The 17,162-nt window shown below is 35.7% G+C and overlaps 1 protein-coding gene across 1 annotated transcript in view; it reads right to left on the reverse strand.

Annotated features, from left to right (window-relative positions):
* Positions 1-17,162, reverse strand: part of faf1.S (Fas (TNFRSF6) associated factor 1 S homeolog) — a 140,004-nt gene that overhangs the window by 99,845 nt on the left and 22,997 nt on the right. The window contains 2 exon segments of the mRNA NM_001086748.1: positions 8,867-8,958; positions 14,746-14,837. Coding sequence (NP_001080217.1) covers positions 8,867-8,958; positions 14,746-14,837 — 184 coding nt within the window.

Genomic DNA, 17,162 nt, shown 5'->3' on the forward strand with positions numbered 1-17,162 from the left:
AAAGATAGAGAATCAGGAAAGACATGTAAGAGCATGTTGCTTCAGAATCTGTAAGCCCTCAGGGAGGGTCCCTGCTTACACACAGGCAAGTCTGGGCACACTGGCAGAGCTGCTACATACTGACCAAATACAGTAAGCATGTCTTGAGAGCAGGTTACATCCTCAGACACATGGATAAGTTAAAAATAATGACACTGTCATTTCTACTCAGGCAGAGGCACAGCATGGTGCAGAAGTGCCACAGCCTCAAGCAGAATCATTCTAAACACACAGGTCTCTACATAAATGATTCATAAAAAGATTTAGGTATTTTTAAGAAAAGGAATTATTAAAAATGTACCGCAATGTCAAACAATACTGTTGAGAAATCATTTTGGGCCTGTTTCACAAAATCAGAAGGTGCTGAAGACTCACAATAAAAAATACAGGTATGGGACCTGCTGTTCAGAATACTTGGGACCTGGGGTTTTACAGAAAACAGATCTTTATATAATATGGATCTTCATACCTTAAGTCTACCAGAAAATCATGTAAACATTAAATAAACCCAATAGGCTGGTGCTGCTTCCAATAAGGATTAATTATATCTTAGTTTGGATCATGTACAAGGTACTGTTTTATTCTTACAGGGAAAAAGGTAATAATTTTTAAAAATTTTAATTATTTGATTACAATGGAGTATATGGGAGACGGCCTTTCCGTAAATTGGAGCTTTCTGGATAATGGATCCCATTCCTGTACTAAGAAACTTGTGCCAAATGCTACAGGTGAACAGTAGGTTTTGTTAAAATTTGTACCCCCTATCTGACCCATAACAGACCCATTTCAGATATTCCCATGACTTGCAATTGGTTTTTATTTTTTAATTACAGGTATGGGACCTGTTATCCAGAATGCTTAGGTTTTCTGGATAATTTGGATCTTCATACTTTAAGTCTACTAGAAAATCATGTAAACATTAAATAAACCCAATAGGCTGATTTTGCTTAGTTTGGGTCAAGTACAACGTACTGTTTTATTATCACAGAGAAATAGGTAATAATTTTTTCAAATTTGAATTATTTCATTATAATGGAGTCTATGGGAGACTGCCATTCATTAATTTGGAGCTTTCTGGATAACGGGTTTCTGGAAAATGGATCCCATACCTGTATTTAGCTTTTTATTCAGCAGCATTGCAATTTCAGCAATCTGGTTGCTAGGGTCCAAGTTGCCCTACTACCCATCCATTGATTTGAATAAGGGACTGGAATATGAATAGGAGAGGGCCTGAATATAAAGATGGGTAATAAAATTTGTAGTCATACAGCGCATTCATTTATAGATGGGGTCAGTGACCCCCATTTGAAAGCTGGAAATATTCAGTGGAAGTTGGCAAATAATTCAAATACTATAACAAAGTAGCAATTAATTTGAAAATTGAAAAGATGCTTAAAATTGGCTATTCTATAACATACTAAGTAACTTAAAATTTAATCACCCCTTTAAGAACTGTGTTTCAGCACTGAGGGCCACAAGCATTAAATTCAGTGGTTTCACTCCTCAGGCCATCTCAGGTCAGTTGTATATTTTCTACTAGAAACAGATCAGAGAGAGAAATCATTGCTTACTATTTAGCTTATCCCTGTTTTAGTCTGGATTGCATTCATTCATAAATAGATATGAAAACATTTTCATTATAAAGCCACTATAGATTACTGTATCAACTGAGCAACATGAAGCTGATTCCAACCTCAAGTCCTTAAAGTTAAATAATACACCATTAATGATTCTACTTTTAAGACTAATATTTATGCTCAATATCAATCACACTAATAATGTGTATTGGCTATTAGTTTACTCCTTACCATAGACACTAAGGGGCCCATTTGCTAACAATCAAATTTCTATTTTTTTTTCACTAGTCTCTAAATAAAATCAATTTGGACTTTTAGAGGTTTTCTAATTTTTTTCGTTAGTAATTGTCCGAAATATTATTATTTTTTAGAGGTTTTAGTGGTAATTGTGTTATTTTTCCTGAATGTCCAGCCCTTTTTCTCCCTTTCGTGCTTTCGATCTTTTAATAAATTGCATGGTATTGGAGGTTTTAGCGTGGTTAAAGTATGGTGGCAACTATAGCTAGACAGTGTTGACCACATTTTTCTTACATATTCATATCATATCTTTAAATTTATTACTATATATAGGGTAATTGCCATACTACTTGTTCAGCTTAGATAAACCAAAATAGCATATCTGTATGTGTATATTTGTTTGTCCCTTCAGAGGAAAATAAAGAACTTTTTAAGCCTTTATTTACTCAGGAAAAAGCCATACAACACATTCAGCTAGTTGGCATAAAGAGCTAACAGCTTGCAATCTGCAGATGTGAACACTGTGTAGACTGTATATTACAGAACATCATACAGATAGATTTATGTATATGAACTGTGCATGGCAGTTAGAACTTAAAAGTGAGAGAGACCTGTCACAGGTATTTTCACATATGGGGTATATTATTGAAAAATGCATTATCCAGAAAACTCAGAAAGATGCAACGTCTATTTCCCATAAAGTCTTACTGAAGTAAAGTGCAGCATTGAGAAGTTAACACTTTTGGATATGATGTAACAGTTACATGAGACATATTGCACTTGGTCTCGCTGCAATTTTTCTTTTAATTTAACTACGCTGAAATTTCCAAATCAAACACTGGAGAATCTGCCAATTACATTTTCTGTTTTTAAGCTTGCAGATTTATACAAGCTCATGTCAGCCAGGGATCAAATTTACTGTAATTATGGCTTATTTACATTAACACAATATAATACATCAATATGTAAATGTAATGTTTGTTGAAGCTAATGCTGTAGGAGATGGTGCATTTGTTTCAAGCAGTAATCGCTTAAATTCTGGATAGCATGCAAATCCCAGGGGCCTGCATAAACCAAATTGCTTCCATGAATGCCTTGCGGAGCAAGAGGCTTACACACAGCACTTGGCTCATCACCAACCTCAAGATGCTTGCTGACGGCAAAACCATGCCCTGCTGTCACTGCGGCAAATCTAGTAGTAAAGAGCTCTCACTTGTCATTTCAAATATTACATCAACAGATCAACAAGTGTGATATCAACAGTTAGAGGCACATTTATCAAAGGTCGAATTTCAAATTCATGTGAGTTTTTAAAGGGATTCTGTCATGATTTTTATGATATATGTTTTATTTACAAATTATACTGTTTACACTGCAAATAATGCACTCTATAATATAAATTTCATTCCTGAACCAGGAATATCACTCCAACTTGCAGTACAGCAGTAAAGAGTGACTGAATTTATCAGAGTACAAGTCGCATGATTTGGGGCAACTGGGAAACTGACAATGTCTAGCCCAATGTCAGATTTCAAAATTAAATATAAAAACTTCTGGAGCAGCACTACTAACTGATGCGTTTTGAAAAAAATAAGAATAAAAAGTCTAAACCCGACCAATCGCAATTTATTTAAAAAAACAAATTTTTACAACTCGGATGATGTTGAACAGAAAAATCAAATTGAATTTGGTTCGAATTTAAAAACTTCATACTGGACCTGTCCCATTGACTTCAACAGCATTTCAGCAGGTTTTAGGTGGCCAATAGTCAAATTTGTGTTCTTAAAGGGCCAGAATATGTTAAATCTCGAAAATTGAATTCAAATTTTTTTAAAAAACTCGAATAGAATTCCAATAACTCCCTAGTCGAATTTGACAGACAAATCTGCCCCATAGTGATCAACAATCACTACATGCATGAAACATGTTCCAAAGGTAAAAGGGACCATATGTCATTGACTTTTACATAATTTCAACAGGTTTTAGCTGGAGTAATTTCAGATTCTAATTGTTAGCAGCTTCGGGGAATATCACGAAATCACGTTTTTTTTCTCTATAAAACTTTGCGAGGTTTTTTCCCCCTTTAAAATTGAACTAGAGAAATTTGAGTTTTAGTTAATGACCCCCTTAATGTTAGTACTGTCACAAATCAAGCATTTCCCATTCAACAATACATTTAATTAATGGTGTTACAGACAGGGACCACTAAGTAAGGTGGGAAGTTATCATGTTTAATGATACAATTTATTTTATTCTAATCTGTGCTGCAGTATTTGAAACATACAGTTTGCCCCAGAATGAGAAACATCTGCAGCATGCAGGGTTCACATTCAAAACTTTTTCCAGTTCAGTTGGTTTCAGATAGATTACCAGAACTAAAGACTTTTTCCAATTAGTTTTGATTTTCTATTTGTGACAGTGTTTCAATATTTAAGTGTAAAGGTGCATTTTTCACCTTCTAAAGCAGCTCTGGGAGGGGGGGTCACTGTTCTAAGTGGATACATTTAGTTGATACATTTGTTATCTGGATCCCTTCTAAACACAATCCCTGAGTTTCAATAAAGGCAGCTGTTAGAATTGATACAATATTAGTTGCTAATATTCTAAAGATACTGTTGAGAAATGAATCAACTAATTGTATCACCTACAGCCATATGAAAAAGTTTTGGAACCCCTCTCAGACTGCATAATGATTTTCTCCACTTTCAACAACAACAAAAAAAAAGACAGTGGTGTGTCTTTCATTTCCCAGGAACATCTGAGTACTGTGGTGTTTTCTGAACAAAGTTTTTTAGTGAAGCAGTATTCAGTTGTATGAAATTAAATCAAATGAAAAAAAAATGGCTGTGCAAAATTTTGTGTACCCTTGTAATTTTGCTAATTTGAATGCATGTAACTGCTCAATACTGATTACTGGCAACACCAAATTGGCTGGATTAGCTCGTTAAGACTTGAACTTCATAGGCAGGTGTGTGGAATCATAACAAAAGGTACAGTATTTAAAAGATACAATTGCAAGTTGTGCTTCTGTTTGACTCTCCTCTGAAGAGTGACAGCAGTTAAAGGGGTTGTTCACCTTTGAGTATGACGTAGAGAGGGATATTCTGAGACAATTTGCAATTGGTTTTCATTTTTTATTACTTGTGGTTTTTGAGTTATATACTTTTTATTCAGCAGCACTTCAGTTTGCGGTTTCAGCAATCTGGCTGCTAGGGTCCAAATTACCCTAGCAACCATGCGTTGATTTGAATAAGAGACTGGAATATGAATAGGAGTGGGCCTGAATATTAAGATTAGTAATTATAATTTGCATTAACAATACATTAGTAGCCTTACAGAGCATTTGCTTTTTAAAAAGGTTCAGCGACGCTCATTTGAAAGCTGCAAATACTCAGAAGAAGAAGGAAAATAACTATAAAACTATTAAAAAATAAATAATGAAAACTTACTGAAAAGTTGCTTAAAATTGGCCATTCTATAACATACTAAAAGTTACCTTAAAGGTAAACCACCCCTTTAAGGTGACAGAAGATTGTGAGAATGGTTACAGACAACCCAAAGATCACCTCCAAAGACCTGCAAGAACATCTTGCTGCAAATGGTGTATCTGTACATCGTTATACAATTCAGCGCTATTTGCACAAAGAACATCTGTATGGCAGGGTGATGAGAAAGAACCCTTTCTGCACTCACGCCACAAACAGAGTCGCTTTTTGTTTGCAAAAGCTCATTTAGACAAGACACAGACATTTTGGAACAAAGTGTTTTGGACTGATGAGAAATTTAGTTATTTGGTCATAACAAAAAGTGCTTTGCATGGTGGAAGAAGAACACCGCATTCCAAGAAAAACACCTGCTACCTCCTGTCAAATTTGGTGGAGGTTCCATCATTCTGTGGGGCTGTGTGGCTAGTTCAGGGACTGGGGCCATTGTTAAAATTGAGGGTTGTATGAATTCAACCCAATATCAACAAATTCTTCAGGATAATGTTCAAGTATCAGTCACAAAGTTGAAGTTACTCAGGGGTTGGATATTCCAACAAGACAATGACCCCTAAACACACATTGAAATCTACACAGGCATTTATGTACAGGGAGAAGTACAATATTCTGGAATGGCCGTCACAGTCCCCCGACTTGAATATCATGGAAAATCTATGGGATGATTGGAAGCAGACTGTCCATGCTCGGCGGCCATCAAATTTAACTGAACTGGAGAGATTTTGTATGGACGAATGGTCAAAAATACCACCATTTAGAATCCAGACACTTATCAAAGGCTATGGGAGGCGTCTAGAGGCTGTTACATTTGCAAAAGGAGGCTCAACTAAGTATTGATGTAATATCTCTGTTGGGGTGCCCAAATGTATGCACCTGTCTAATTTTGTTATGATGCATATTGTATATTTTCTGTTGATCCAATGAACTTTATGTCAATGCTGAAATACTACTGTTTCCATTAGTCATGTTGTATATTAAAAAGGAAGTAGCTACTTTAAAAGCTAAGCCAATGATAAACAAAACTCCAAAGCATTAGGAGGGGGTTCCCAAACTTTTTCATATGACTGTAAACGTACCAAATTGTAACAGTTCAGAATGCTTCAGGATCAGACTGAAACACGAAAGCAATGAACATTAATCTTGAATTTTGGGAAAATGTTTAAAAATAAAAGATGGAAGCCAATTGAAAAAAGTCTTTGTTAATGGTGAACAATCTGAAAACAACTGAACTGGAAAAAGTGTTTGGAAGGTTACAACCCCTTTAACGTTTAAGATCACAAAATATCCTAGTACTGCACCACTAGTCTTCACCACCCAGTGTTTGCTTTCTAATATATGCAGTGGAATGTATTGCTCAGTTACTTGCTTTCCTATTTGTTATTACTTTTAATGATCCTAATCATGTGCTTTATACATATATTAAGTGCTATGTGTATAACTCCATTTAATATAAGTGGGAATCAGAGGTGACTCTTACGTAAGTAATACAGGTATGCAATCTGTTATACAGAAATCCATTATCCTAAAAGCTCCAAAATAAAGCAATAACAATTAAATCTTAACTAAGCTGCATCAATCCATAATGGTGTAAAAACATTCATATTGGGTTAATTTAATATTTAAATGAAAATTAAAATGTGCAAGGTATAGTGATCCATATTCCAGAAAGATCCATTGTGAATATAGTTCCTATACCTGTATAAATCCATAAAAAAATGTAATTAAATATTTTTAAAGATTTAAGGAATGGGGCACCAAATACGATAAATATGTTATTTCTAGAAAGCCCCATGTCCTCAGCTTTCCAGATAATATATCTCATACCTTTTGTACTTACATACATCCAATTCATTCATACATCCAATAGACAAAAATGCTAAGCAGGATTGTAAAGTAATGGCGGTGCGCCACCTGCTGGTTCTTAAGTCCAATCAAGTGGAGCGCTCACCTCCCTAATACACACTTTTTGTAGTGCCAGGTGCTGTACTGTGAGACCCACCTGCTGGTTCTTAGACAGCATACATTTTTTTTAAATAATGATTACTAAATTATGTAAAACACTATAATGCAGCAAGCAACTACATTCTTGTAGTAAAAACAAAAAATAAGAAATGTGTTGAGAGATTAAACATTGGTGTACTGTAAGGTTTTTGGTCAGAGACCTACTTTCATCCAATGCTTAAAAAAGTGGCTCCAAAATAAAGGTTTTAAAAAGCTTACCATTTATTTGTCAAGTGCTCTTTTACACTTGGTGTTGCTGTAAAAGCATTATCAAGCTATCCTAAATCCATACTGTACATAATTATAAGGGACTTCAAGTTAAACAAACATTTATATCAAGTAATGTGTTAATTTTAGCAATTTTAGCAATTTAAAGCAGGTATAAATGCCTGTTTTATACACTAGTTAGAGAGTTTTGCTATCATTTCATCCTGACCTATGGCACAGAAAAGAATGTACCAAAAGCTATGCAATTAATCACATATTTTTATCTAGTGATCAAGGCCACAGAGGAAAGGCCCTGTAGCATCTGTCTCCAATTTGCATTAGGGGATTACCCTTTTCATAGAGATGCATCAGTGAGGCTTTTAAACTTAGTAGCTTGAATGGCTACACAGCATATTATTTATATCAACTATAGTAGCGTTTCTAAAGTTAACCCACCAGTTTTAAGAGTGCAGGGCAACAGCATTTTATATTTTAATTACTTTAAAACACTTTCATGTTTTTTTGGTGTTATTCTTCCTTTAACATACACTGTGAACGTCCTTACCAAATTATGCGTAGCGTCTTGGTGTTATTCTGTGAATTTGGGTTATAGAAGGGACAACAATGTTTTTGACTAATGTAGAACAGAGACTACTTTTGGGAAAAAAAGGACATATTCTTAAACACAACTTTGCCCTTACAGACATCATCATGCATCCTGTGATAACCAACAACTGTAGCTCTGACATCTATTCTGTCAAGTAATATAGAAAGGGCCAGAAACAGAGTGAACTAATAAGGGAAGGTGTGCCTTGCTATGTAATATGGGGCCCCATGATTTCTGATAGCAGCCTTGTCCGCAAGAACACCCATTGGTGCAGATGACCACCACATTAATTAGCGGAGGTGATTCTAAGCATTTTGTCACCTGCAAACATTCAAGATTTTATGGCATCATTGAAATTAAATCAAACAATGATACTTTTGCCTCTTTTTTCCAAAGCAAAACACAATTGTTCTATGAATTGCTCTATGTATTGTAATATGCTTCTGATTAAGATTTTTTTTTAAAAGTGAAAAAAAAATTATACGTTTTGTTGAGATTTTTTTTGTGTTCACAATTTTTTAACTTGAACACAAGTTGTAAATGCACTTCGGCTACAAACATACAAAAAGTAAAAAATTGATCAACGCACATTTTCTGCTCCCGTTTCACAAATGAATTTTGTATATAAGCTATGAATCCTATACATTTATGTAATCATTAACATAGGAACAAAAATAAAATACTGCATTATACTTTACCTAGACTGGCTTGAATGAGAAGGAGGTTGTAACTCGGGGGTGAGGACATAAAGGTTATTATTTTTTGGCAAGCGAAGGTTTCTCAAAACAGTCTGGGGGGAAAGAAAACATCATCTGTTAGATAAAAGCACTCTAATCTGGCAAGCAACATAATATTATACTTTCCAAAAACAAAATACTAAATTGCTGAAAAAAACGACCAGTAAAGGGGCACAGGGCCAGACGGTTGAAGTGTAATGAAAGATTATTACATAGCTCACAGTATGTTGATTCTACTAGTTGTGCATCCCTTCAAGGATTAACCATTCAATATAACAGAGCTATCAAAGTGGTGGCAGACTTTGTTGTTCTATTTGTCAAGTGTTCTAAATTTCCAAACAGTATTTTTGTCCCTGTAAATATCCTTCTGGCCTCAGGACCAGTATAAATAATTCTACCAGTCCTTCTCACAGATCCTTGGTTTTAAAACTGACCATGTGCACAGGATTGAATCACCAAAATCAGTTCTCGGTGCCTGATCCCTCAAACCATACAGTCTGGGAATAAAAGCACCACTTTGTAATTTTGAACTCAAGTTAACCACAACTCTATTTTATAGTGGACCTGTCAGCCAGAACAAAAATCTGTATAGTAAAAGTCCTTTTTTTAAAGTCCTTTTTATTAAAGCATTCATAGCTGTTGTAAGCACATTTAAAAATCTCAGCTGTCAATCAAATATTGTCTGCCCCTCCTCTATGCCTTAGACATAGAGGTGGGGCAGACCATTACTTTCACTTTCCATTCAGCACTTCCTAGATGTCACGAACTCTCCACACATCCCTCCGTTCTCTTTACCATTTAATTGTGTAGCCAGTGCATGGGGAGGGACATCAGGTCCCCCATTCTGGTGCACAAACAAGATGATGCAAGGCTTGTCTAAATAACAGTGTCCACAAAATGGCTCCTGCCTGCTTCCTATAATTATGAATTCCAAGATTGACAGAAACAAGATTCAAATAATTTATATCCCATGATTAAAGTTCATTTTGCTTGACTAATGTGATAAAATAGGATTTTGAATACTTTTTTGCCCCTTTAAAAGGACATGGAAATGTACATAAACTTAAAAAAACTGCTAAAAATTTTAATAGCGCATTATTTTAATCACTGGTCTCCGATCTTTTAAATGAACAGTAACACCAAAAAAAATTAAAGTGTTTTAAACTAATGAAAGTATAATGTACTGTTGCACTGCACTGGTAAAACTGGAATATTTGCTTCAGAAAGACTACTTTAGTTTATATAAACAAGCTGCTTTGTAGTCAAGGGGCAGCCATTCAATGCTGAAAAAAGAGAAAAGGCACAAATTACACATCAGATAACAGATAATCTCTGTAGTAAACAATGGGATTTAGAATAAATTATCTGTTATCTATTGTGTACCCTGTGCTTAAATGGCTGCCTCTATGGCTACACAGCAGCTTGTTTATATGAACTATTTTAGTGTTTCTGAAGCAACCCCACCATTTTTACAAATGTCAGTTAACAGTACATTATATTGTCATTCATTTAAAACAATTTTATTTTTTGGTGTTAAAGGAGAATTCAACCTGTAATTAAAAAAAACCCTCCCCCTACCCTGGGCAGACCCCCCTCCCTTACCCCCCCCCCCCAGCCTACCTGCCCCCCCCAGGGAAAATGCCCCTTAGTTTTTACTCACCCCTCCGTGCAGATTCTGACCTCGGAGTTCACGGCAGTCATGTTCTTCTACTCCGCGGTAATCTTCGTGTCTTGACGGCATTTTCGGCACATGCGCAGTTGGAGTAAATTTCTGGTCCCGAACAACTGTGCATGCGCCAAATGTCACGAAAATTTCCAAAGAGATTTTCATGACTTTCGGCACAAGCCCAGTGATTCGGGGGGCCGGAAATTGACTCTAACTGTGCCGAAACTTTAGAAAAAGACAGAAGAAAGAAGATGTCTGCCGTGAACTCTGAGACCAGAATCTGCTTGGAGGGGTGAGTAAAAAATTAGGGGGGCAGGTAGGCTGGGGGAGGAGGGAGGGGGTCTACCCAGGGTAGGGTTTTTTTTTTATTATGGGTTAAAATCTTATGATACATCTGAATTTTATTTAGCTCAATCATTGCATGATGAAGGTGAAAAAAAATGCATACGGAGCAGTGGACTATAAATTTAGGTCTATTGGTTTTGAAATATATGGGAGAAATGTTATAGCATTTGCAAAGAGAACAAATTTGCACATAAATGAGAATAGAAATTTGCATGTCACAATGTAATATTCTTCATTAGGCTTTTATTGCATTGCGATTCTTAATTGCGCATTGCGAACCGTTAACACCTGCTTAAAGGTGGTGTAAACTTTTGTAGCAAAAGTAACTTTTTCATTCAGATGTTTTATTACATACACTGCATACTATAGCAAACTATAAAATTCACAATTGCTATCCTACTCTCGTGTGAGGGGTAAAGTGTTCACATAGGCAAAATTGTTAACTTTGCAGACATTTATTTGCATTGTGAATGACTTGTGGACGATTTGTGTGTTAGCGACCAATATCACATTCCCCCAAATGGCTCCTAAAAAAGTTTGAGGAAAAAGAAATAAGCTATTCACTGAAGATGAAAAAGAAATTGTGGAAAATAAAAATGCAAAACAGAATTGAGTGATCTAGCAGATCTTCTTGCACAGGTATACAGCTGCAATATGTAGTTACTCTGGCTTAAAGGGCACCAATCATAACTAAAATCATTTACTAAGTAAATACACTATGTGAAAGTTCAAGAAATCCGATTTTTAAAATAATTATTTGTTTAATGTAAATCATCAGCTCACTATACCAGCTGCAAGATCTCCCCTAGCTCAACTGCAGTTCTAGCTGAAGCAGGCATCTCCTCCTATATATCTTTACAGCCAACAACAACTCTGAGATCTCGCACATGCTCAGTTGGAATTCTTTGGTTGCTTAGCAACCCTTCTAAGCTATTTTCAAATCAGCCAAACCTCTGTGTTAGCGGCTGTTGAGTAGTGCTGCCACCTGCTGGAAGTTAGTGTGTGCCCTTCATTTGCATAATAACATCATTAGCAGGGGACAAGATAGTGAAATCACGTGATACTTCTAGTGGAGGAGTTTACTAAAACAAGGCATTATGGGTAGAATACTCAAGGCAGTGCTACAATCTGAGCATGCTCCTGAAATTTGCATGTTATAGTCTCTGTTATAGTCCCAGTTAGGGTTGCCACCTTTTCTGGAAAAAAATACCGGCCTTCTTATATATTAATCTTTTTTCCCTATTAATAACATTGAGATCAACCATCATATATACCGGCCAGGCCGGTAAAATACCAGCCAGGTGGCAACCCTAGTCACAGTATGGACTCTCTTAGTGAAAGAACCCATTTGACAAAGTAAGTTTTTTTTAAAAAAACCTGCAGGTTTAAAAAAAAAAAAAAAACTATATATGCAGTTTGATTAAACGTGTTTAGGTTGTACTGGTCAGATTGTTAATATGTGTTTGATTTTGGCTGTGATAGGTGCTCTTTAAGGTCAGATTACCTTATTTAGGGTCAAACCTTTCTATGGCACATCTACTATTAAGAGACTTTTCCGATGAGGTTTTTTTTCTTTAATTCTGAAACTTCAGTTCAGTTCAAGGCTATGAAGAGGAGCTTTTATAAACAGCATGTATCATTTACTAGAACAGCCCTTTTATTCAGTTACAGTATTTAAAGCTGTGGCTTTCTAAAAATAGTCCAAGTGTCCCTTGAAATGATAGGTCTACATACTGGAAGGCTGTTTCTCTGAATACACTAAAATGGCACTAACTCAGATGCTTAAACAAAATATCCATTAGAATTATGCATCCTGGAGATTTCAGCAGACCCAAGACTTAAAAAACCATAAGGTGTCCCTGCAGTATTTATGGGAAATTTGTGGCAATCAGTTATGCATAATCACCCGCCTAAAAACGATCACATTCAGATTAGGTAGCAATGAAACCTGCATGGCGACAACTGCTTGTGTTCAGGATAGGCACTGGATGAAAGCAGCATTTCATGCAGAGGACCACCCAGAGGAGAGCAGAGTGACAGTAATATGAAGTTGTGATTTACAATTCTATAAGCCCTGCTCCTCTCCAAAGAAAACTATTATTATTACTGTTTGCAGGTTTCACTGGTGATGCTTATTCATAGAGACTGCACAGGTTTTAAATATAACCCTCTATGGCTTATATATGAAATTCCTTTTTCACATTAACCACTCCTGAGCAAGTAGAAGCCTTTAGGATCACTACTGTCTTAATAAGATATATGTTTTGGAAGATATAATGAAAGGGCATTTTTTTTAAATCACACTTTTATTTTCATGATCTTGATTTGGAAACCAATGCAGTTTTAAACAATTGTTAACAGGAATAACTGCTACTGTAAAGAAACAGTACTACCCCTTATAATTATTTCCCACAATAGCTTTTATTATAGTTTTTCAGAAATAAAGGGTTTCTTAGTGTGCTTCCTCAACCTAATAGTTATCTAGTATAGGTAAATCTAAAAACAACTGGACTTGCTGAGTAATCAATGAAGACGTTTCACTACTCATCCGAACAGCTTCTTCAGTTCAGTTGTTTTTAGATTGACCTATACTAGATATACCATGACCTGGATGAATGAAAATCTTCATGGTCATATCAACCTAATAGTTGTTTTCCTGCTGCAAACAACACAAACATGCTATGTGTCAGAAGTGTATTGCGAAGTGCTGATTCAATCAGTCAGTTAGAGCAAGTGACAAGTGTCAGTGACTTATAGCACCTGTATGTTGGTTGCATCTGAATAATTTACAAAAAATTGGTAAATACAAATCTACAGATTAGAGGATTTTTATAATTCCTGTATGTGATTCTTTAACCTACTGAGATAACCGAGGTCATAGCAAAGCCATATTTATAATTTATATGTTGTGCCTAAGCCACATACATGTTTGGGACAGAAAAAAACACCAATGGTATGGTTCATCTGAAGCTTAAAGGGCAAGTCAACCCCAAAATAAAAATTTGTCTAATAAAAGAAAACTTAATTCTAAGCAACTTTCCGATATACATATATTAAACATTTTCAGTGTTTTTAAAGTTATTAGTAAAAACAATTGCTTTAAAGTTATTAGTAAAAACAATCGCTACTGAAATCAGTGTTTGCTTAACTGGTTGTTACTTTTTAAACAACATTGCAAAAGTTTTAGTTCCCCAGCTGCTTTGTCTTACATTGTTTCAACAGTATAAGATTTTGTATGTTTGTTTGTTTGTTTGTTTTGTCGACTACCTTAACAAACATATTGCAAGCTGGAATCAGGCAGCATGGCAGTTAATAGTTAAATAAATAAAGAAGACTAACTAAAACCTTGCTTAGAATGGGTCATTTTATAATATACCGAGAATAAATATATACAGTAGATCTATATACAAGTATAGGACCTATTGTCCAGAATGCTTTCAGTAAAGTCTGCTAAAAATGTATTTGACATAAAATAAAGCCAATAGGATTGGTTTGCCATTAAAAATGATAAATGCAGCATTACTAGTAACAAGTACTTTTTATTATTACAGAGAAAAATGAAAGACATTTTAAAATGTAGAATTCTTTGCTTAAAATGGCCCTCCTGTAATTTGGAGCTTTCTGGATAAATTGTTACTAGATAATGTGACCTCATACTTGTATAACATGATTGCATATTTGTTTAAATCGATTTACAGTAATAGATGTCACAATAGACTATGGGCTGCAATAGCTATATAGTGATTTGCATGCATAAAACATAAATTTGAACTGGAGCCAGCCACACATTGAAAAGTTTCCAGACAAGTATTTTATATTTTATACTCACACGGTCTTCCACATCACCAGATTTCCAACCCTTTAACAGCATTTTAGAAACAGGGATTTGAAGTTCATTCTCTAGGATCTGTTTGATGTCTCCTGCAAAAAGTAAAATAAAGCAAAATAACAGGAGCCATTTGTAAATAAAATCCAATGATTTTATTGTTTTTAAGCTCTGCACAATAGAAAAGAAATGGGTATATATTTTTAAAAAAATCTAATTATTTACAATATAGATGTGGCACACTGTTGTGGTATGCTCCACCATTGAGGTTATTTTTTTAAAACAAACCAGTGGTTTGTTAAGTATAGCGTCGTTACTCTATCCATAATCTCAATGCCACAACAGCTTTAGTTAAGGGCCAGACTGCTTCAAGCCCAATGTTATGAGTAAACCCTGCAGTAATCATGTTGTTTTTCCATAATGTCAATTACTAGCACAGTTACTACCCCACACCCTCAGCAAGTACCTGTAGATAGAGTTGCCAAACACTGATAGACCAGGTTATATACAGTGTGGGAAACAGGAAGAGCATCACCTCCAAGAGTGAAACGCACAAGCCCAGCAACAAAGTACTGGAATAATTTGATTTTCATAAACTCATTACATTTAAATTAATACTAAATATTATCAACAATAAAATAACTAATTAACAGCAAAAGCAATAGGATAATTCAGGTATTTAAAGACAATTTTAAGCCAATGCCTCTTACCATTTATACAGTTTTTTGTAATTTGTATGTATTCCAGGGACCTCCTTTCTGCTATGTCTCTTACCACATGATAAGAGACACACACACACACAAACATATTATATGCAGTATATATATATATATATATATATATATATATATATATATATATATATATATATATATATATATATATATATATATACACACCAAGAGACCTTTAGTAGACTATTTAGACACAAAAATAAATATCACCATGGCTCTAGCACTATTTAATATGCAACATAAGAAACATTGGACAGAACCTTGGAAGGAGCAGCGCTGCAAGAATGAGTAGACCACTGCTACTATATCAATTAATAGCAAAAGTGAAAGTTGTGCTCCCCACTTGACATTTATTTTTATTATTATTTTATTATTAAAGGAGGGCTTGCTTTTATGGTGGAACCACATATTACAAGCAAATAAAAAATACCCACTACACTCCCTTTCCTAGTTGGAGTGCTACTATAAGAAACACTCATCTTGGCAATATAAAAAATGTTTTGTTTCTTATAAACCTTAATTATAAAAACCTCGACCCCCCTACCCTACATAGACCCCCCTCCCTGCTCCCCCCCCCAGTCTACGTGTTACCCCCGGTAAATGCCCCTACCTCTTTATTTACCCTCAGTGGAGACTCTTTGCAACGGAGTTCACGGGCGCCATCTTCTTCTCCTCGGTAGTCTTCGGGAAGAGAGAGGCGTATCAGCACATGCGCAGTTGGAGCAATCTTCCTGTTTGCGACAACTGCTGATGCGTCGAAAGTGATGGAAAGAAGACCTGAACATTACCGAAGAGGAGAAGATGGCGCCCGTGAACTCTGCTGCACAGAATCTGCACCGAGAGGTAAATAAAGAGGTAGGGGCATTTACCGGGGGTAACACCTAGGCTGGGGGGAGCAGGGAGGGGGTCTATGTAAGGTGGGGGGGGTAGGGGTTTTTATAATTAAGGGATTGGTTCTCCTTTAGGTGTAAAGAAAGTTGCATGTTAAATTGGATTGTAAAAACACCATCAAGTTCAACACCTTCAAATGAAACCCAGCGTTCATACATACACAAACTTACACTGACCCCACCGTAATTTTACATAAACTATATACAGTCATATGAAAAAGTTTGGGAACCCCTCTCAGCCTCCATAAATTTACTCCACTTTCAACAAAAAAGATAACAGTGGTGTGTCTTTCATTTCCCAGGAACATCTGAGTACTGGGGGGGGCAGTATTCAGTTGTATGAAATGAAATTAAAATCATGAGAAAGGGTATTTAAGGTGGTCAATTGCAAGTTGTGCTCCTCTGAAGAGTGACAACATGGGATCCTCAAAGCTACTCTCAAAACAAAGATTGTTCAGTATCATGGTTTAGGGGAAGGCTACAAAAAGCTCTCTCATAGGTTTAAACTGTCAGTTTCAACTCTAAGGAATGTAATCAAAAAATGGAAGGCCACAGGCACAGTTGCTGTAAAACCCAGGTCTGGCAGGCCATGAAAAATACATGAGCTTCATATGCGGAGGATTGTGAGAATGCAAGAACAAGTCACTTGTTGTATGCAAAAGTTAATTTAGACAAGCCACAGTCATTTTGGAACAAAGTGCTTTGGACTGATGAGACAAAAATTTAGTTATTTGGTCATAACAAAAAGCGATTTGCATGGCGGAAGAAGAACACCATATTCCAAGAAAAACACCTG

This window comes from Xenopus laevis, chromosome 4S (assembly GCF_017654675.1).
Source record: "Xenopus laevis strain J_2021 chromosome 4S, Xenopus_laevis_v10.1, whole genome shotgun sequence".
NCBI classification, from domain to species: domain Eukaryota; kingdom Metazoa; phylum Chordata; class Amphibia; order Anura; family Pipidae; genus Xenopus; species Xenopus laevis.